The sequence below is a fragment of the Panicum virgatum genome, chromosome 9K, assembly GCF_016808335.1.
Source record: "Panicum virgatum strain AP13 chromosome 9K, P.virgatum_v5, whole genome shotgun sequence".
Lineage (NCBI taxonomy): Eukaryota > Viridiplantae > Streptophyta > Magnoliopsida > Poales > Poaceae > Panicum > Panicum virgatum.
Window position 1 is genome coordinate 60,802,926 of NC_053144.1, and position 22,203 is coordinate 60,825,128.

General features: G+C 45.0%; 2 protein-coding genes across 2 annotated transcripts; both read left to right on the top strand.

Annotated features, from left to right (window-relative positions):
• The first annotated feature begins 12,962 nt into the window (after positions 1 to 12,962).
• On the top strand, positions 12,963 to 17,679 carry LOC120653002 (putative HVA22-like protein g). Its single transcript, XM_039930987.1, has 7 exons — positions 12,963 to 13,253; positions 13,349 to 13,394; positions 14,163 to 14,261; positions 14,346 to 14,402; positions 14,477 to 14,540; positions 14,616 to 14,834; positions 16,914 to 17,679. The coding sequence occupies exons 2-7, from the start codon at positions 13,363 to 13,365 to the stop codon at positions 17,427 to 17,429; spliced, it is 987 nt and encodes a 328-aa protein (XP_039786921.1). The 5' UTR covers positions 12,963 to 13,253; positions 13,349 to 13,362; the 3' UTR covers positions 17,430 to 17,679.
• A 1,342-nt stretch (positions 17,680 to 19,021) lies between these two features.
• On the top strand, positions 19,022 to 22,194 carry LOC120653004. The gene is made up of 4 exons (XM_039930989.1): positions 19,022 to 19,523; positions 20,825 to 21,343; positions 21,439 to 21,567; positions 21,670 to 22,194. The coding sequence occupies exons 1-4, from the start codon at positions 19,215 to 19,217 to the stop codon at positions 21,895 to 21,897; spliced, it is 1,185 nt and encodes a 394-aa protein (XP_039786923.1). The 5' UTR covers positions 19,022 to 19,214; the 3' UTR covers positions 21,898 to 22,194.
• Positions 22,195 to 22,203: the final 9 nt, after the last annotated feature.

Genomic DNA, 22,203 nt, shown 5'->3' on the forward strand with positions numbered 1-22,203 from the left:
ATGTAATGCAATGGCAAACCATGGGCTAGCCTGACATGAGCGCAGCATGCTCCAGGATAATAGAAGTTCTCTAAGAACTCAGCTTGATACATATATAAGTTCCATTCATCTTTTTCTTGTTATTGTTCTTCGTAAACATGACCGCCAAAATTCATTATGCAATCTCGACATTAACAATATGCCTAATGCCCTAATTCATTGTTGATGGCTACAACTTTTCTTTTGGCCGGCCCTCTATATTGTCGAAAGGAATCTGGAATCACTTGGTGCTTGATGTGTTACATCTTATTTTCGTTTTGTGAACGCACGTGAAGGGCTAGCCCTGCAATTTCACCTTTTCAAGAAATGGAGAGCAAATTTCAAGCACGCACGGAAGGATATAATGCACGCAGCACGCCTAACTTCCAAACTAACTACCTACTAAAAGTCTAAAACTGGTATGCACGTATATGTACGCCAAAGTATCTGGTATTGTCCTTGATGAGAAGCACGTTCTCCATGTGCGAAGTCACCACGCAAGCAGGGGCGGAGCATGAGCTGAAAATGGGTCTTCAACGACTGTTTCATCTCTACTCCTAGCTCCGGAAAAAGTCCATTTTGGCTATCCAATTATCATCTGAGTTCAATTTTGGTCATGCAACTCCATGCATTTAGCTCAAATCAAATGTAAGCTCACACAACACTTGCGAGTGTTGTGTGAGCTTTGGTTGTAAAACTGCTGAACCTGATGTTTTATTGAGCTTGCAAGAAGCTCCAATGAAATTAGGTGGGGATCCCCCCTCCCCCCTCTCCTAAAAAAACGAATGTAAGCGACCTTCTAAAGCTCATGCCCTCGCGTTCCACCACAATCTGCCAGTTCCCGCGCTCATCCATGGAGCTCACCAACGGCTGGAACCCCCTCCTCGCCGTCGTCAATGCTCAGTCATTGCTTCTCACCCACATGACACACCATTGAACTTGCCTCGCTGCGTAGATGTTGTAGGTGCAACTCCAGCCGCCGTATGGCTTGCCAACGGTAGGAACACGACGGTCAACCGGTCGGCTGCCGCAGTTTTGCTCGGCCAAATGAGATAGAGGGGAGGAAAAGGAGCTGACATGTGCCCCCTCCCCACTTCCACATGCCATTCACGTAAGTGAAACCACTCTTCAAAATAGCTGGATGGCCATATATAAACGGTTTTGATACTTGAATGGTCCAAAATACCCGATTTTAGAGTTGCACTAGAAACCCAAGCGCAGTGTCGCTACGCAACCAAGTTATTGGACCGCTAAATAATTTAATTAGCTCATGTATTTTTTTAAATGCATGTGATGTTTTGCTATGTAAGCTATGTGTTTGTTTTTAGTTTCAAAGTAAGTTGGGTTCATGTTAGCTATATATTGGCTTATATTTTGGACTCTCTGAGTCACGACTCTTATTTAAACAGAATATTATTTTGGGTATGGAGATGAAACTATCTTTTTTTGTTATATTTATTGTCTCTTGTTGCAGTATTTGTTGTGTAGTAAAGCTTTAAGTTATGAAATTTTGAGCAATGTTTATATTTAAACCTTTTTTGACGTAAAGATGTTTCAGAGTCCGAATTATAGGTAGAATGGATCCTACTTAAAAAATTATGCGAATGAATGAATGTGAAATTGTAGTATATAATAAAGCTGTAGATTTTGAAATTCTTAGTAAGTTTTATTTTGAACACCTTTTGATTTGAAGGCGTTTTGGTTTCCAAATCATAGGTACAACCGATTGCACGTAAGTATTTATGCAAACGAAGTGTGAAAGCGTTTTGAATTTTAAAATTTGTTCTACAATAAAGTTTTAGTTTTTGAATTTTTGATCACATTCTATATTGAATAACTTTTGATTTTGACGTGTTTTGGTGTTCAAATCGTACGCATAATGCTGCTTGTGTAGATGTAACGAATAGAATGAGTTGTGGTTTAATTTAATTGAAGCCGAGGATTTTTTTAAAAGAAATCCTGACAAAGGGTGGGGATGGCGGGTTGATTTCATGAAAACTTGAGGTTGTATTTAGAAATTTCCTAGAATCGGGTTAGTTGGACTACGGGTTGATTTCGATAAAGCACGAGTGAGTTTTCAAAAAAATAGTCTGAGAGAGACTGCTGGACTGTGGGTGATTTTCCTAAAGTTTAAGGGTGTTTTTGCAAAATGAGTGGAAGAGGTACTACCTCAACCGTCTGCGTGCGTGATCAAACGGTCAGGAAACGCAGGTGACGTGGCTCAACGTGAGCTCGGGGAATAACCCAGGTTTCGATTCTTAAGGATGACCAAAATCCCTTAGCCATTCAAGTGATAGTTGGATGGTCAAAATAGATTTTTCCTCTATCTTTTGTTAAAAATGAAAAAAAATCCTTAGTGAACAATTATTTTTGTCTGAATTGGAATTTACAAACAGCTAATGGATTGAACGGAAATTATCTGGTCGATTATGGCCATGCTGGAGTCCGGTGGATAGCTAGGCTTAGTTGGCTGGGCTGTTTCGGCTTCTTCTATCATACGTCTGGGCTCACCCCAGTTTGTCGGGCCCTTGGATCCTTTATCTCAAGCCCAATTCAAGTACTTTTTTTTTAAAAAAAATCTTCGGTAGCTTATCATTTCCCTTTTGGAAATCCACCAGAGCACATTCCCCTGGATAATTTCCTTGGTCATCATTTACTATATCGTCATCACCTGCAGAGTACCGTTAAGCATATTCTTAACAATCCTCTCATTTAGCATTCAATCTTTAAGCTGTAGTTAAGTTGCTATCGTTCGGTGGCTGCTCCCTCCCCAATGCTTTCAAATAAATATTCAGGCTAAAGTATCACTATCCGTTCTAAAAAGGTAACAAAGCAATTCAGGTGGGACACCATCACGCTGCAGCTTGATCTAACATATATACCATCGCCTAAGGCTGATTTGAGGTCCTATCTCACAACTTCACAAGGCTGATGGCATCCATATGAGTAGCAGTAAAGTGTCCTCCCTAGGCCCTGGCCATAAGATGTGGGTCTTTTCTGCACCAAAAGGAAAGTTTAAGCGGCGACTTTGTCTTTGCAAAAAGGAAACTGAGCGTGCCTCTTTTAGGATCTCCCCCGAGTCACAATCATCGGGCCATCATCTTTAACCGGTTGCTTGTGGCAGGGGCCACACTCTGCCACAGTGGAGTTGGTCTGGCTCGGATTTTATAATCTGAAAAAACCAAAGCCATGACGCATGGCAACAGGTTTTGACATTGTGAAACATGCATTGGTCTACGGACAGTTTGTTTTACGGCTGATCTGATAGTGAGACACTAAAGAGTTGCAAATTCGGGGCCTGTTTGAAAACGTTCTTTAGAATTTAATTGAAGCATAGGTCCTTGGTTCTACGATCTAACCTGCATCACGAAATCGAGGCGCGACTGACTTTAAGTTGTTCAGAAACGTTCAGAATCAGGATCATATCCACAGCAGCTTGCTACCTGATCAATGTTTTGGTGAGTAAGGCAATATTTCGGTGGAATTTGTTGGAAAAATAGACAACTGTAAGTTTAAATTCCGAACTAGATTTATCATGACGAGAATTAAACCTAGCATGCATGACTCTAACATACTAGACAGTACGTATGTCATAAATATGATCTCAGAAAACATGATTATGAAACAGATTTGATCACAAAATATGTATTGTGCGGGAGCCGCCAGGAAGACGAAAGGCGCAGACGAGACGAAGACGGTCCTTCGAACGGAGCGCCGCAACCGGCGTTGCAGACGACGGTACGCCGCAGCTCCTGACTTGGACGGAGGACGAGCCGTGGCGAAGAAGATGAGCAGTCGCGCTTAGCGCTTCCCAAAAACCTTATTCGCCCTCTCCCGGGGCAGGATCACAAAAGCGAGCGGTTCCGGAGACCTGCTCTCCCGTTCGCCGGTGCACGCCGGCGCTCGGGATGGAGAAGACTACGGTGGCGGCGCAGCAACGAGAGGAGACAAAACCCTAACTCAGATTAGATCTTCTTATGAATTCCCAAACTTTGGGGACTCCACGTATAGTGATCTATGGTGCACCTTTTCCATGAGGAAGGTGGTCCGTATTTAAAAAGAGAAAAACCCCCTACACCCTCGTCCATTAGCAATACGAGACTAATAGATGGTGTACCTCCTCTTAGCGCTAATGGTCCTTTGAGATTTATTAGGATTATTTATATGGGCCAAGCCCATAAATCTAACAATCCCCCACCAGATCTCAAATACTTATTTATAGATTTTGCCTGTTTCTCACTACTGTTTGATATACTAGTGTTTTAGTGAGGACTGTTAAGTTGAACTCTCACCTAGAGCTCCAAGCTACACTTATCAACAACTTGAACAATAGACTACGCCTTGAATTGCAAGTTTGGTGTGAACAAATTTCACTCAAAGTCATAACCAGTACATGGCTGCCAGTAGCCTTCTCTGCGGGTGGAGTATATACGTCGTACTCCCTGGTCTCTTCATGAGTTTACTAGAGATGACCCAAATCTCACAGACTGCGACGTTAGATAGTCAGACTCATATAGGTGTGTTATTTCAAGAATGCTCTATAGGACAACACCTTTGCTCATTAGAGCCAACAGAAATACATTAAGGCAAATAGCCAACCTGCCTTACAGCAACTGAGAGTATTGCATCTTTTCTTAGAGAGGGTTTAACCATTACTCTCCTCAGTTCATCATCAGCTTGTTCTCCCCAAGTCCTAATTCACGGGATCTCCGATCACATAGGTTGGGTTACCACTATGGCAACTTATACGGATCTCATACCCATCTCCCTTGATGCACTATCTATCACATTCCGTGATAATCCTTTTGTAAAGGGATCTGTCAGGTTTTTGTCTGTTTGAATATAAATCACACTTATCACTCCGGAGTTTCTCAACTTCCTAACAGACTTCAGTCGTCTTTTAACATGTCTTGATGACTTTGCATTATCCTTAGCACTGCTCATTTTGACTATCACCGTTTGATTGTCACAGTTCATAAGGATGGCCGGCACTGGTTTCTCAACCACATGCAAGTCCATCAAGAGCTCACGCAGCCACTCTGCCTCAACAGTGGCTGTGTCCAAAGCAGTAAGTTCTGCTTCCATGGTTGACCATGTCAAAATGGTCTGTTTGCAAGACCTCCATGATATCGCACCACCTCCAAGAGTAAACACATACCCACTCGTGGCATATAGCTCATCAGCGTCAGATATCCAGTTTGAATCACTATATCCCTCAAGCACAGCAGGGTGCCTAGAATAGTGAATCCTATAACTCATAGTACCTGCTAGATAGCGCATAACCCTTTCAAGTGCATGCCAATGATCAGTATCCGGGTTTGACATGAACCTGCTCAATTTGCTCACAGCAAAAGATATATCGGGTCTCGTTGCGCTAGCTAAGTACATGAGTGAACCAATAATCTGCGAATATCTCAGTTGATCTTTGACAATTTTCCTGTTCTTTCTCAACATCACACTAGGGTCATAAGGTGTTGGAGAAGGCTTGCTGTCGATATAGTCAAAACGGCTCAAGACCTTTTCCACATAATGGGATTGTGAAGGAGTAATCACATTCTCAACCTTAATAAGCTTGATGTTAAGGATAATATCAGCTTCTCCTAAATCCTTCATATCAAAGCTCTTTGAAAGAAAGGACTTGACCTCATTGATCACATCAATGTTTGTGCCAAAGATCAGTATATCGTCCACATACAAGCATAATATCACTCCTCCACCCCCACCATAGCAATAGTACACACATCTATCAGCCTCATTAATGACAAAGCCCGCAGAAGTTAAAGTTCTGTCGAACTTCTCATGCCATTACTTAGGTGCTTGTTTCAACCCATACAAAGACTTCAAAAGCTTACACACCTTGTTTTCTTGACCTTTCATTACAAATCCATCAGGCTGATCCATGTAGATCTCCTCATCCAACTCTCCATTTAGGAAAGCTGTCTTAACATCCATCTGATGAATGATAAGACCATATGAGGCAGCCAAGGAAATTAATGCTCGAATAGTGGTCAATCTAGCAACAGGTGAATAAGTATCAAAGAAGTCTTCGCCTTCCTTTTGTGTGTACCCTTTAGCAACAAGCCGAGCCTTGTACTTGTCAATAGTACCGTTAGGCTTAAGCTTCTTCTTGAATACCCACTTACATCCTACTGGCTTGCAACCATAGGGTCGTTCAGTGAGCTCCCATGTTCCATTAGAAAGAATTGAGTCCATCTCACTATGGATTTCTTCTTTCCAATCATCTGCATCTGAAGATGCATATGCCTCTGCAATGGACATGGGAGTATTGTCCACAAGGTACACAGTGAAATTGTCACCAAAGGATTTTACAATTCTTTGTCTCTTGCTCCTTCTAGGAGCTTCACTGTCATCCTTCTCTAGGACATGCTCATGTTCATCGGATTGTTCAGAAGACTCGATAGGTACTGCAGGTTGAGGAGTTATTTCTGTCGAAAATCTAGAATTGATATGCATATGTTTCATAGGAAAAATATTCTCAAAAAATGTTGCATCACGAGATTCCATAATAGTATCAACATGTACATCTGGTATCTCAGATTTAACCACTAAGAATCTATAAGCAAAGCTCCTCTGAGCATATCCTAGAAAGACACAATCCACTGTCTTAGGTCCCAACTTGTGCTTCTTTGGAATATGCACATTAACTTTCGCTAAGCACCCCCACGTGCGCAGATAAAAAAGTGATGGTTTTCTCCCATTCCACATCTCATATGGAGTTTGATCTTGATTCTTGTTTGGAACTTTATTCAAGACATGACACGAAGTCAATACAGCCTCCCCCCACCATGCCTTAGAAAGACCAGCTGTGTCTAACATGGAGTTAACCAAGTCAGTCACCGTGCGGTTTTTCCTCTCGGCAATCCCGTTTGATTCGGGAGAATAGGGAGGCGTCCTCTCATGAATAATTTCATGCTCCTCACAGAATTCATCAAATATTTTGGGAAAATACTCGCCACCACGATCTGACCTTAGACGCTTGATCTTTCTCTCTAGTTGATTCTCAACTTCAGCTTTATAGATTTTAAAATAGTCTAACGCTTCGTCCTTAGTTCGCAAAAAATAAACATAGCAAAATCTAGTCGCATCGTCAATTAATGTCATGAAGTATCTTTTTCCACCTTTTTTCAACACACCATTCATCTCACATAGATCAGAATGTATGAGTTCTAGAGGTGCCAAGTGTCTCTCCTCAGCAGCCTTGTGAGGCTTCCGAAGTTGCTTTGATTGCACACAACTATGGCACTTAGAACCTTTAGCAATGGTGAATTTCGGAATTAAACACATGCTGGAAAGCCGAGACATCAAACCAAAATTAACATGACATAAACGTGAATGCCAAACACTCGCATCATCGCTAACGTCGCCACAAATATGGTTCACCGACTTATTATAAAATTCAGCAAGAGAAAAGCGGAACAAGCCTCCGCAATCATAGCCTTTACCAACGAATTGTCCATGTTTCGACACGACAAATTTATTGGACTCTAACACTACCTTAAACCCGTCCTTGCATAGAACTGACCCGCTGACCAGATTCTTGTTGATAGTGGGCACATGCTGCACGTTCCTCAGCTGCACGATCTTCCCCGAAGTAAACTTCAGATCTACTGTGCCAACACCATGAACAGAAGCATGTGAACCGTTCCCCATCAGCACGGAGAAGTCCTGGACTGTCTGGTAAGAAGAAAACATAGAGATGTCAGCACACACATGAACATTAGCACCCGTATCAAGCCACCAACTCATGGATTGAAAAACTGAAAGAACTGTAGGTAAATTACCGTACCCATCTCCAGTGTTGCTTATGGTCACCATGTTGACATCCTTGGACTCATTTGCTTTTTTGGCCCTGCGGTCTGCCCGATCTGGGCACTCCTTGGAGAAGTGTCCAAACTTACCACATGCATAGCACTTTTCCAAAACCTTGTTCTTCTTCTTCTTCTTGAAGGTAGTGGTCTTATTAGGCTTGTTGTTCCCTTTGTTCTTGCCATGTGGAAACTTTTGGACCAGGTTGGCGCTGGACTGGCCTTGATCTCCTTTCTCAGACACGTCCTTCTTCCGAGCCTTCTCCTCAACATTAAGAGTCGCTATCAGATTTTCAACTGATATCTCCTGTCTCTTGTGTTTCAGAGTTGTGGCAAAGTTCCTCCACTGGGAAGGCAACTTTGCAATAATGCATCCAGCCACAAACTTGTCGGGAATAGGACACTTAAGGAGATCAAGATCCTTGACAATGCACTGCACCTCATGCGCCTGTTCCACCACAAAACAGTTATTCACCATCTTGTAGTCGTGGAAACTCTCCATGAGGTACAGTTCATTGCCCGCATCTGTTGCATCATACTTTGCAACCAGAGCATCCCACAACGTCTTCGCCTCTGTCTCATCAATGTACACACGGACTAATCCATCTGACAGATTGCTAATGATACATCCGACAAAGAGATTATTGGCCTCATCGTACTTCTTCTGCTCTTCAGCAGTAAGTACGCCCTCAGGCTTGCCAAGTCTCATGTCCCAGATGTGTATAACAGTAAACCAGAGGCGAACCTTGGACTTCCAGATCTTAAAGTTCACGCCAGTAAACTTTTCTGGCCTCAGTGACTCAGCGAAACCAGCCATTGTTAAATCAACAGATTGGCTATAATAAGGTTTTTGGATTGTTAGAAAAATAGACAACTGTAAGTTTAAATTCCGAACTAGATTTATCATGACGAGAATTAAACCTAGCATGCATGACTCTAACTTACTAGACAGTACGTATGTCATAAATATGATCTCAGAAAACATGATTATGAAACAGATCTGATCACAAAATACGTACTGTGCGGGAGCCACCGGGAAGACGAAAGGCGCAGACGAGACGAAGACGGTCTTTCGAACGGAGCGCAGCAACCGGCGTTGCAGACGACGGTACGCCGCAGCTCCTGACTTGGACGGAGGACGAGCCGTTGCGAAGAAGATGAGCAGTCGCTCTTAGCGCTTCCCAAAAACCTTATTCGCCCTCTCCGAGTGCAGGATCACAAGAGCGAGCGGTTCCGGAGACCTGCTCTCCCGTTCGCCGGTGCACGCCGGCGCTCGGGATGGAGAAGACTACGGTGGCGGCGCAGCAACGAGAGGAGGCAAAACCCTAACTCAGATTAGATCTTCTTATGAATTCCCAAACCTTGGGGACTCCACGTATAGTGATCTATGGTGCACCTTTTCCATGAGGGAGGTGGTCCGTATTTAAAGGGAGAAAAACCCCCTACACCATCGTCCATTAGCAATACGGAACTAATAGATGGTGTACCTCCTCTTAGCGCTAATGAGCCTTTGAGATTTATTAGGATTATTTATATGGGCGAAGCCCATAAATCTAACATAATTAGCTATGTTTTGGTGGGTACGAAGAGCATAAATTGCAGTGCAGTTGATGGCGTCAGTTAGATGAGATTGTATAACTATCATAGCCGATCGAGTTTGTCAAAGCGTGGAATACGTAACGGGTCCCATACATGATAACATAGATGATCTCACAGGACCGATATACTATAACACAAAGATTATTGTTTTGGACTGAACAAGATAAGGTTGGAGTTCTCATCGGCCTGATTGCAGACTCTGCTCTTCTAATTGTCACTTGTCAGATTTCAGTATTCCCCTGAAGAGGAAAAAAATCTACTTCTGACCTCAACATAGCTTGACAGTAGAGTTGTATAATCTGCAGATTAAGCTCGTACAATATCGTTGTTTGTTTGTATGATGGAGAACTATAACAGTCGCAATTATGATATGTGAGATGCGCTAGTAGCTAGGTTCGGTGGCTGTGTGACATAAAAACAGACCAGGCATCTCAATGCTGATGAAACACATGGACTGCAATGCTTTCTATGACGTTAGTGACTGGTCACTAACCTGTCCCCTCACCTACCATGGAATTATGATCCCAAAGACCCATGTCTAACAGGCAGATCGATGAGCGTCACCCGCGTCGAGACAGCCAGACAGAGAAAAGAACAAGGAAAATGAACAGAGAGAGATTAGCAAACAAATTAAAGGGCACATACTGACATACAGCAGAGTTCCTAGTCTTGTGCTAATGGCAAATGAAATGCCGTACAAACGAGTGCACAGTAGTTGTAGGTCTGATCAGGAATGTTACAGCCAGATTCTTGTAGTAGTAGTAGTAGCAGCACTTAGCTTGCAAATTATGCACGAGACAAAAAGGAAGACAGGAGTACGTGTACTATTGTGGTCATATATGATACATGTCACATGTGGGTATTGGCCGGAGAACATGTGGGTACCATATCCTGACATTAAAGGGCGGATGTTCATCCATAATTAAAAGAAAAATTTCAGGCGCCAATCATTTTTGTGCTTGTCTACTAGACATACACATACTCATAACTCACTGGGTTACATATAGCTGTCGTTTTGGATGTAAGCAATGTTAAATTTCAGAACTAATTCGTTTGTCATAAACATCATATGTTTATAACGGAGAAAAGTATTGTGTTTGTATATCTTCTAAAGTTTTGTAACATTATGATCTTATCTAGATTTACAGATATATCAAGATAAAAAATAGCACTCAAAAGTAATAAGATACTAGTGGTCCTTGCACACTTCTCTTTCTTGGGTCCTAATTTGAGACGGTGGTGATTTTTGCCGGGAATAAACCGAGGCTCCCAGACGAAAAGAGCCAAAGGTAAGCTAGCTTTAGCTTTGAAGGAATCAATCTACCCCTCCACCCATGCATGGCAATCATGTGAAGCCATCTTAAAGCTGAGACGTGCTCACGTGCACGCTCATCTGCACCAAATCCTTGGCTTTAGCTTCCAGGCTAGTGCATACATGATCTACCGAGCTAGTAGCTACATTCACTGGTGAATACCATCGTGTCGACGTGATGAAAACTAAGAAATTTAAAAGGCAGAGAGATATCTAGCTATCAGCAAGCACCACACTATCTTTTTCGTGATTTCACCCACACATGAACAAGTGTACAGACTATAGAGTACAGTTTGGGAAACCAAATTTGGGTACAGGTTTGGTGCACGTACGTCCAAGTCGTCGCGTCGGGTCCGATCGGCGATTGGTGAAACGTGCACATGCGCGCACAGGGCCAGGCAGCTAGCAGCTAGGCCATAGTTCACATAGCTAGGTCCGCCACCTTGCGATTTGGACGCACGTTGTCAGTGGTCACGTCCCCCCGGCCCGGCCGGGGCAGAGGGTTTTTACGTGCGGCGCGACAGAGAAAGGAAGGCCGGAACGCCAGATCCGATCAGAGCGCGGCCATGGGTCCGTTGCCCCCCCTCCGCCGTCCCCTCGCGTCCTGCATCCACCAACCCCTGCCGCCTCCGATCCCTCTCGATCGGTCTCCGCCTCTCACTGCTCCGTGCGGTATGGATCCTGCAGCACTTCTGGTGTCGCACCACCCTACCCACTTTTAACTACTTTGCCACTTCGCGCGGTGAGCTGCTACGCGGACCAGGAAATGCACCTCGATCAACCGTACGTCGGCATACGAGAGTTGGGCTTGAGCATGCACGCTTCACGTTTTTGCATTGATCCCCCGGAGCCGTAGAGCAGCGGGGAAACATGAACACAGAACGCCAGTGTACTCTCCTAAGTTAGATGCATCAGCAGTAGCCTTTTAATTGCTCTAACCCAAGAGAAAAAAAAATCTTAAGATGGAAATATGTGATGTAGAATAGCATGATTGCCCAAAGAAAAGCTGGATATCATGATGATTCAGATCTCAACTAGAGACAGGGATATAATTAATGTTAGGGTCACATCCCAAAGGCCCAAAAATGATTCACAGAAAATCATTAAAAATGGATGAAGGACCATGATTTTTCACCACTAGAGGTTTAATTTCCTTTGCGCCAACCAGTTAGGCTATGCGGAGCAGGATTGTGTTAAGTGGGTTCCTTACTCCATAATTGCCTCTTCGCTCCAATAAGTTTAGTATAACATTCATTTGATCACTATTTTTTATAGTTATACTTGAATATGTTGATAAACTATACATATAGTATATAGAAGCATTTTGATTATAGCTGATATAGAGAGCAACTGTTCTGAAATTTTATTAAAGAATATTCAGATCTACCAAATTAGGCAGATATAATTTTGGTGCAATTTTTCATGGCACTGCTTTAGTACAAACTAAATCAAACGCTTTGTACCATCAGTTCATTTCATAAATTACTATTTAAAGTTCCTATATTTGGGTAGCGCAAAAAACTACTCCCTTCGTCTTCAAATATACTATGACGTTTAAGAAAGCTAATTATTCCATTATCATTTATTTAAAAATGCAGCTAGTATTCTACACTTTTGTTCAGAATAGTATTTTAATATAACTTTTATGAACTACCTTTTGTTAGTCTTAAATGTACAAGTAGTACAAGGGTACAAATCCTAAAACATAATTAATGGAGAACCACTTGTGCTAAAAGTTTGCATACCAATTTCCATGGCTGACCGCCTACAATTGGATAAGAGTGCGTAGTATACCGCAGTATAAAATAAAGCGTTGAATAAAGTATTTTCCGCCTTGCCCAAGGTCGATCGAGAGGGACATGTACATTTAGGTCCCGTTTGGGAGGGCTTCTGGAGCGGCTTCACGAGCGGCTCCAGGTGAAGCCCTCTCAAACGTTTGTTTTGTAACCGGCTTCACACGTGTGAAGCCGGTCCTGAAGCCATCGGCGGCTTACACAGACAAGGTGAAGCCATGAAATCGTGGCTTCACGCGGCTTACACATCGATCTAACAAGTGAAGCTGTTTTGCCAAACATTTTCTAAAACGGCTCCAACTCCACCAGAGAAGCCGCTCCATCTAAGGAGCCGGAGCCGGAGCTGTTTTTGGAAGAGCCGGAGCCCTGCCAAACAAGCCCTTATAATTGGTTAAAGAACTGTTCTCTTGCACTCCCATGGTTGAACTTGAACAGGAGAGGGAGGGCGGAGGGGCAGTCAGGTTGGTTGAGTTTGAGCTGACGGCGGACGTGCTCGCCTCTCCTCCGGCTCTCCCTCTCCGCATTCCATTCCACCGCATTACCGGTATTTTTAGCCGCGGCCAGGAGAGAGAGGTAGCGTGGAGAGAGGGGAAACCGGCGGTCCTGGCCGTTCCTCTCTCCTCACAGGCGGGCTCCGTCTGTTCCGTCCAGCCACCGCCCCGGTCGCCTCCCGTCCAGATCCCTCTCCTGAAAGGTTTCTTTGCGGTATGCTCGGTTCTCCGTGGTTTCCCTTCGGAATGTGTCGGCGCGGTGATGGCGTTTTGATTTGTGTTCGTTTTGGCGGATCTGGTCGTGCGCAGGAAGGCCGGAGAAGATGATGGGCGGGTTCCTCTCCAGGGTCCTCCTGTAAGCGCTCTCTTGCTCCTAATCTTAAAATGTATTGTTGGCGGATTGTCATTTTGATTTGAAACTTTCTTAGACGCATGCGTGTTCGAGGTTAAATTTGATTTCTTGAAATGAAATGAGAACTTGTTGGTGGCCATTCCCATTCGGAGAGTTCAGTCTTTCTCTTGGTTTGTCTCGTCTTTAGTATATTGTTTTGTTTTTTTTTTAAAAAAAAATTGGGAGATGCTCTACTTCCTGTCGATTTGTCCACCTTCTTCTTCGCCGGGAAATCTGGCTGAGAGCACGCAACGCATTCAAAAGTATTTTATCGTCCTCGAGGAGCATGGGAGCAAGTTTTCAATGCATTGCACAACGGTCAAAGGTTCTGTTCGTTTATTCTTCCGGTCCGGCTCATTCTTTTTTAAGGTTATTGTCTATATAACCATATTTCTTGAAATGCTTAACATAGCAGAATATTACTATATGAGTCAAGATGAATCCAATACTGCGCTCTTTGATCTGCTTCATCAAAAGCTATCTTGGATTTTATCCCGTTCATTTGTTTGTTGGAGATATTGAGATACTAAATCCGTGCACCTTTAAATTGACAACTGCTCCTTTTGTGGTTTATTGTGGAATATAAAGGTGAAAAGGTGGAATAAGTATTTTTACTGGAATTATTAAACAACTTGATAAAAAATAACTAGCATGTTCTCTGTGGTGTTCAGAAGAAATGTAGCGCTAACATTTCATTTATCTTCTCGTGTTTGATATGCCAATTTCTCGTAGTTTGGTCTTTGGCTATGCCTATCCTGCCTATGAGTGCTACAAGACTGTTGAACTGAACAAACCGGAGATTGAGCAGCTCATATTTTGGTGTCAGTATTGGTAAGGTGGTTCAATAATTTTTGTGGTCACAACACTGGCTTCCATGAGCAATCTGCTAAGTTCAGTTTTGTTTCCTCTGTCTAGGATTTTAGTTGCCCTGTTGACTGTTCTAGAAAGATTTGGAGATCTTACAGTATCATGGTGAGACTGCTTAAGGTTGCGATTTTCTTCAGTTCTTTGATGAGTCTCTAACATTGTTTGCGCTCATGTTGAAGGCTACCATTTTACTCAGAAGCAAAGCTGTTGTTCTTTGTATACTTGTGGTACCCAAAGACAAAGGTACTTAGTTTGTCCCTTGCACCTTCTATCTTACACGTTTTTTGTACATAGGATTCATATACGCTTTCATTGCAGGGAACTACATACATTTATGGGACTTTCTTTAGGCCATATATTTCTCAGCATGAGAATGAAATTGATCGCAATCTGCTTGAGTTGAGAGCTCGAGCCACCGATACGGTTGTCCTTTATTTCCAGAAGGCTGCTTCTGCAGGACAGAATACTTTCTTTGATGTTTTGAAATATGTCGCGTCCCAGTCACCTTCTCAGAAATCAAGGCAGCGCCCACATCAGGTGTGGATCAAATGCACTATTACGCTTTTCTGTCTAATTTCACCATTGAGTCAATAGGTGTTTTCTCAGCCTAAGGATGTTAAACATTGTCATGTTCCCGCAGATACTAAAGATCTTTTTTCTGTTCTTCTCTGAGGCAAATCTGGCAATGCTGTTATACTAGTTTCTTAGCTACTTTGTGTCAAGTTGCATTCACTACTATTGCCAAATGATGTTTTTTAAGTATCATATGCAGAGGTATTTTTAGAATATGTAGTTACTTTCCAGAGGTGTGAATCTGTAGTTATTTAAGTATCATATGCAGAGGTTACTTTAGATTTTGAAGAACCTAGTACAAATGATGTTAAATAGCTTTGTACTAGGTTCTTCGAAATCTGACCTTGCTATAATTGAAAAAAAAAAATCTAAAGTATGATGTATGCTCCACAGTCCACATCATGAACCAAAAAAACTCGACCTGTGGGGGAAAGACCGCCCCCACAGCATTTATGTTAAGAAAGAAGACCCTTCTCACACAGGCTAAGAAAAACCCCCCAGACCCCTGTCCCCCACATCATTAACCAGACTTTGATGACATGGAAGATGAAGCACCTTAGAAAATTTTGTGCGTGTAGCCGTGTACTCGTATCTTCCTGGTCAGTGGACATCCGTTGCAAGAACATTTGAACCATATACATTTTCGTGATATGCTTATTATGTAACTCAACTGAAAAAATATGCAAGTGTATAATCTTTTTTCCGAAGAACCTTCGAAAAGGACAAGGAGTTCCCTGCTGTTTCAGAGAAAAGAAGCGGCCCGGTTTATAAGTGAAACTGGGCATGGAAGCCATACACTCGCACAGTTAATTCAAGGCAAATAGGCAGAAAACCCACACGGCGGCAGAAGAGCCGGAAAGTAACACAAACAATGGATTCCGCTGTAGGTCATGGTTACCAAATTCATTGCAATAGCGATGCAGTAGCTCGTACTTCCATGCTGGACCTCAGCCTGCCTCAAAGTTGCAAGCATATAATCTCTGAAAAGCCACTTCAGTCTTGTTTAGTAACCCAGTCTGCAACCTAGATTTTAGGTTTCTGTCACAATCTTGAAAATTGGGACTTCTCTACGAATTACCACCCCTTCTCATTTTTTCTGTTAAATTTCTTTATAAAAACAGCAGTTAGTCGTGTGTATCACTCACCATAAATACTCTAGCACTAAACTTCTCTCTAACAATTGATAGGAATATGTGTCTTTGTCCATGAGTAATACAATGCTATCTTCCCAAATGTTTTGCCACCCCAAGTGCATCTGTGCATCAGGAGCATTTTGTTTTTTGATGAAGTTTGTAAACCACTTGTCGTTTTGGACCAGTATCAGTGAGTTTGGAGTAGTGCGTCTTATATTTAGAAAATTGCAAAAGACACTTGTTGGTTTTACAATTACAATGCTCATTGCCCAAGTATGCAAGAGCATATATCATTTGACATATGAACGTGTACTGAAAAACATTTCTAGTCACCATAACCTGTACTGATGTATGATTATTTTCTCAAGGCTTAGCATGAAACTCTCCTTTTGAGCCTCTGTCTGCTATTCGAAGCATTTTTTATCTGTGTCTTATGTAATTATGGCATCATAAGCATCATTATTCCAAAAAAAAAACAGTAGCAAGTAAGTGGTAAATATGTATGTACTTTTTGGTCTCCCTTTTTTTACTTGTTAACTAAGGCAGGTAGTTAGTGTAAACCATCTGGTGCATCTGGACTAGTAGTCCATTTATTTTTATTTTTATTTTTGAAAACTGAGAGAGAGGTACTGCCCAAATCTTGATCCCCTGGATAGTGGATACAAATATATGTCCTTGTGCTCAGGATAAACTCAGAAATGTGCTCCGTCTAGGCATTCCATCGGCATGCTGTACAAAGGGGTGCACAAGAAAGAAGGTTGCATATGCATGGTTGTTAGTAGCAGTAATTTTGGTGTATCCTCGAATCCTCTCAGTTTAAGAAAGTCATAGGAATGTGTGCTCAGCTTTATCTGATCTTATAGTATCACCGTGTTACCCCATGTTGAAATGATGCTTTGATTTCCTTCAGGAACCACAGCAGCCGCAACAGCAGCAACCACAAGTACAGCACCAGCAGCAGCAGCAACCACAAAAACAAGCAGCACCTGTTATGCGCAGAGCAGCATCAATCGCTGCTCGGCAAGCAGCAATGGCACAGCAATCTCAGGAGACCAAGCCCGTCCCATCTTCCCCAAAGATCAAGCGTCAAGCATCAGCGAAATCTAGTTCAGTGGCATCCACAAAGCCCGTCGCAGCTGCATCCACTCAAAAACCTGGAGGGAGCCCAAAGAAAAGCGAGGTGAAACATGCCGTTGAGCCGGTGCCAACTCCAGCCACAAGTGCTGATTCACCGAAATCTGAGCCTAGTGCCAAATCACTCCCTGAAGCTGAAGAGGTGGACAAGATGGCCATCGATGAGGCCGGTGGTGACGCTGAAGAAGGCACAGAAGAGCTGGACCCTGCACTTGAGGAGACGCCGATGGAGGAGACGATCCGTGTGACGCGCGCCAAGCTAAGGAGGCGCATCGATCCTGCTGGGAATTAGCTGCAAGCCATTGTTCTCCTTGCACATTGTGTTTGTTCTTTGAGGTTTAGGTTGTCCTGTTGCCTGGTGGAGTGGCCATGTGTTGTTGTTCACCTGGTTATTCTGGGCTGTCTTCGTGGTTTTTCATGTGCTTTTGTCTCTGGGCATGTGTATATAAATTGGTGGCGTGGGCAAGGAATGCCTGTATTTGAAACATTATGCATTTACAATCTGGCCATTCCCTGACTGACTTTTCAGATGTCTCGTTTAACACAGTTTTCATCTGCTGGGGCAGACAAGAAGCAGTTGCGTCCCTTCTATGCCCCATCTACCTGTAATCCTGTATGCATGTGGGCAACCCGTTGAATCTTAACAAATGTGGACCGTAAAACTCTTTGCAGAAACAACGGATATTTCCTCTGTTTCCTTTTTTTTTTTGGCGTGTCGTATCCTGTGATTGCCCAGATGGAGCGCACAAGTGTCTGAAAACCGGCGTGGCGGCACACACTACATTTCGTTGGGTTCCCTATTTCTTTCGCGTCTTTTGTCCGGGTGTAGTGGCCCAGTGCTCCTACGCACCCCACAAGGACAAAAAGTGCGTGACACCAACTACACTTAGACGCTTCTGGAGCAAGCGAAGCATATGAGGCAGAGGCAAAAGGGGATCACCTCAATTAGGTCAAGCAACTTGTTTTTTTCCTGAACTTTATGAGCGGCGTCAGGATCCTCCACGCGTACACTCCAAGCTGCCCACACACCTCGTTGGTTTGCAACTACACAGACCACCTGTGGAAATATTGGCCAGGAATAGAACAACTTGGTCGAGGCGAGGCGTGCTGCTGGGGTGGTTTTCATTTTACTCGCACCATAGCCATTCATAGCATCAGATACCAACACTCCAGTGCCCAATCGCGTTCACACAAATTCTCAGCTACTGCTGTGAATAAAGTTAGAGTTCGCTAGCCGTACATTTCAACTCTTTTTTGTTGTTTGTTTTGCGAGAAAAATAAAAGATAGGTACGAATTCAAGATGCACCTCTAATCTTCAGAGAGGACATGTTCCTTGTTTAGCCTAGCCTGTCGCTTGTCAACCCCTCTCATTGCAGCATCCAAGAAAAGCTTCAATCGCCTCAGCCGGCAGCTGTGCCAGGACGACACTGCACGGCCGGCCGGGCCATCCCGCCGTCGCTTTCCGCCCGGCCCAGCTGCTGCCAATAATCGCGACGCCACCCGCGCCGACCATGACATATGCCTTCCCCCGCCGGAGACGCAAACCGAAACACACCACCCCGACGCTTTCACGTACCAGCTGCAGAGTAGCCATCGCCACGATCGCCGCGCGATCCCGTCGTGCGACCTGCGACGGCCGAGATCTCTTCGCGTGCGGTCGTGCGGGGCTCGGGTGGACGCCGGCCGCCGGAGCAACATGGTGGCGACCAAGTGGGCGCCGCCCCACACGTGTCCCACGCCCCGCGCCTTATCCGGCCGCCGACACCCCCCGGCCCAGCCAACCTTTTCTCCCCGGCCGCGGCCGTCCCCTTCCCCTGCCCTGCTTTTCATTCGCCACGCGCCGCGGACAAATCAGACGCCGAGACGCGACCGGCCGGCCGCGCGAGCTAGCTCGATCGGCCCAGCTGCCGCTGCCGCTGCTATACAGCTAGCTAGTGGGAAAGGGGGGAAAAGGGCTCAACAATAGGCGTCGCGAGAGGCACGTCCACCGCCCGAGCTCACCTCACCGGTGCAACATTTTCCACACGCACCGTGCACTTTGTATATATATAAAAGGCGGGGAGGGAGGCGGGCGCCATGGAGAGGAGCAGCAGCAGCGGGTGGTTCAAGTGGAGGAGGAGGAAGGCGCGGGAGGGGCAGCGGGGCGCCGGCGGGGAGGAGGACCATCACCACAAGGTGGTGGTGGACGGGTCGGAGATCCGGGAGCTGGTGGAGGACCGGGAGGCTTTCGGGATGCTCGTGGACACCGCGTTCCGGCAGCTCGACGCCGACGGGGACGGCAGGCTCTCCGTGCGGGAGCTCCGCCCCGCCGTGGCCGACATCGGCGCCGCGCTCGGGGTGCCCGCGGAGGGGGCGTCGCCAAACACCGACCACATCTGCTCGGAGGTACGTGCTCGCCGGCCGTGAATTATGCTTTGCAGCCGTAGCTTGCTTGCTGTACTTCCGGCGACCAAGCTACCATGGTACGTAGCTGACAAAGCGAGATGATCATTGGCGTCTTGAAGCATCATGTGGTTAGGCTTAGATCGGGATTAATGAATCACAGCCTCACAGTCACAGGCATGTGTATTTTCGTCTCAGACAATATATTTGCATTTAATTTTCACAGCTGCGACCTTAATCAGAATATATTACTCGGCACGGACAGGGTGTATTAGGATTTAAGAAGTTCATACTTTATATGTTTTGAGCATCGGTTAATGATTAGAGTCCAAAAGTTGTATATTTGGATTTGTATGTCATATATCTTTAATACTTTTGTAACAGTTAATGACGTGTTCAAAGATAAATTGACGATCAAATTATTTTCAGAGTCTTTCAAATATTTTTTATTAAAATCCTGATACGTACGCCATACAGAAAGAACTTTCGTCTACAATAGTACCTTACACCGGATTCCTGCTCGATTTGATTCACACCTCGAGATGCCAATTTAAGTACGACAGGCCAGTTGGAAATAGCTGCATGCATATCATTTAAATTTTGAAAATCATATACATTTATCACATGGCAGCGGCTTTAGCATAGAACATACAGGAGAACAGAATAAGGACACAAAAACTGTTGCCCGGCCGTGTGTTTATCGATCAGATGACGAAGATATTGTACTAGTAGCAGCTGAGATTTATTGGGCTTTCTGACCTGCTCCACTACTAGTACTAGCCTATGCCTATCAACAATTGCCACGCATGCTTCGAGTCTGCTAACTGAATTATCAACCATAGGAATGTTAATCATGAGTTCCAAATCGGCAAAAGGCAGATTCCAAAACGCAATGCAGGATGGAGGTTTGCCCGGGGGTCCATGTCAAGATGCCATAGCCCCGAGGGCATCCCATTGGACCGACCAGAACCTGAAACATCACGATCCAAATCTGAACGTCTTATCCTGAACCATTTGACATTTGGGCGTATCGCTCGAATTCATCGGTGCCAACAAATCTGGCACTCGCAAATGAAGACAAAAAAATGTCATCAACGGATAATTAAACAGTTCGTCCTTTGTCACGACACGGCCGATGCCTCTGGAATGATCCTCTGGCAGCAAGCATCTGCTGCTGACCGCTGGATACGAAGAAATTCAGACTATTTGCAGGCTCACTTCACTGGTTCTCTCTGAACAAGTCAAGACGGCCGCCAGTCGCCCACACTGCAGACTGCACAACCTGACTGCTGGCTGGCGCGCAGGTGGTGAGCGAGCTGACTCATGGGACGTCCCAGGGCGAGGTGAGCAAGGCCGAGTTCCAGGAGGCCCTGTCCGACATCCTCCTCGGCATGGCGGCGGGGCTCAAGAGGGACCCCATCGTCATACTGCGCATGGACGGCGAGGACCTCCGGGACTTCGTCGCCAGCAGCAGATACGAGCCGTCAGCGGCTGCCATTTTCTCGCAGGTCGGCTCTGAAGGTGTGCCCCTGCGCCGGTGCCTGTCGGCCGCCCTGCAGCAGCTCGCCGTCGACCATGGAGTGCCGCCGGCTTCGGACGCCTGGGTTGCCGAGAACATCGTGGAGCCGGCACTGCGGCAGCTTCCTGCCGATCAGCTTGAGCAGCCGGCCTCCCGAGATGGTTTCGTCGAGCGGCTCAGGGAGCTGCTGGGCGCCGTCGCCGAACGGCTCCAGGAGCAGGCCGTGATCGTCGCCCACACCGAGAACACCTACGACGGGAGTGGCGTCAAGAGGCTGCTGGCCAACAAATTCGAGCTCGACAAGGTATTTCAAACTTGTTTTTTTTCCCTCAAACATCAGACAGATTGTTGGGCAATGCCAATGCCGATTTTATGTGAAATCTTGTTTCTGTGCACCAGCTGCTGGATTCTGTTTGGAGAGGCGTGCCAGGAGAACATAAGAACAAGGCATCAAAGGAATGTCTCATAGCCGCCCTTGATAAGATGGCCGATGCTGCAAACCTGCCACATTATGGCGCTGTTCAACAGGTAACATCTCCAGATCAGATGACACAGCACTCTCAGAATCAAATCCTAAAACACATCCAAAATTTGGCGCCAACAAACGTATGCTTTTAACCATTGCCTCAGGTGGATGCTGTGGTGAACGAGGCCATCAAGACGGCGAACGCCGACGGTGGAAAGACGGTAGACGAAGCCGAGTTCAAGAAATTGCTCACGGATACCCTTGGGGCCGTCATGCGGCAACTGAACAGCAACCCCATCTTCGTCTCCACCAACACCGTCGTGCACGAGCCATTGTCCGGTTCATCCGGCCTGTTCTCCTCGCCACCGCCCGTGTCATCATCGCCGAAGTGAATAAAACTACACTATACATCATACATGACAGTTGTATATGGAGGGAACAGAGTGTCAGTATTTGAGCGGTGCCTGTGGTGTTGCTTTTTGTCTGATCACAGGCACTGAAGCAGCATGTTATGCTCATGCTGGCTCGGTTGCAACCTGACGAAGTGCAACGATGCAGTTCGTCAAGTTTGTTAACCTGATTCAAGTTTACTGGAATAATGTGTTAAAGCCACAGACACATTGTCTATCAGAAAAAAAGCCAGACATATTGATCCATGGAAATGCAACTATTTTGCAAAATTTATATCTGTTGAAGAT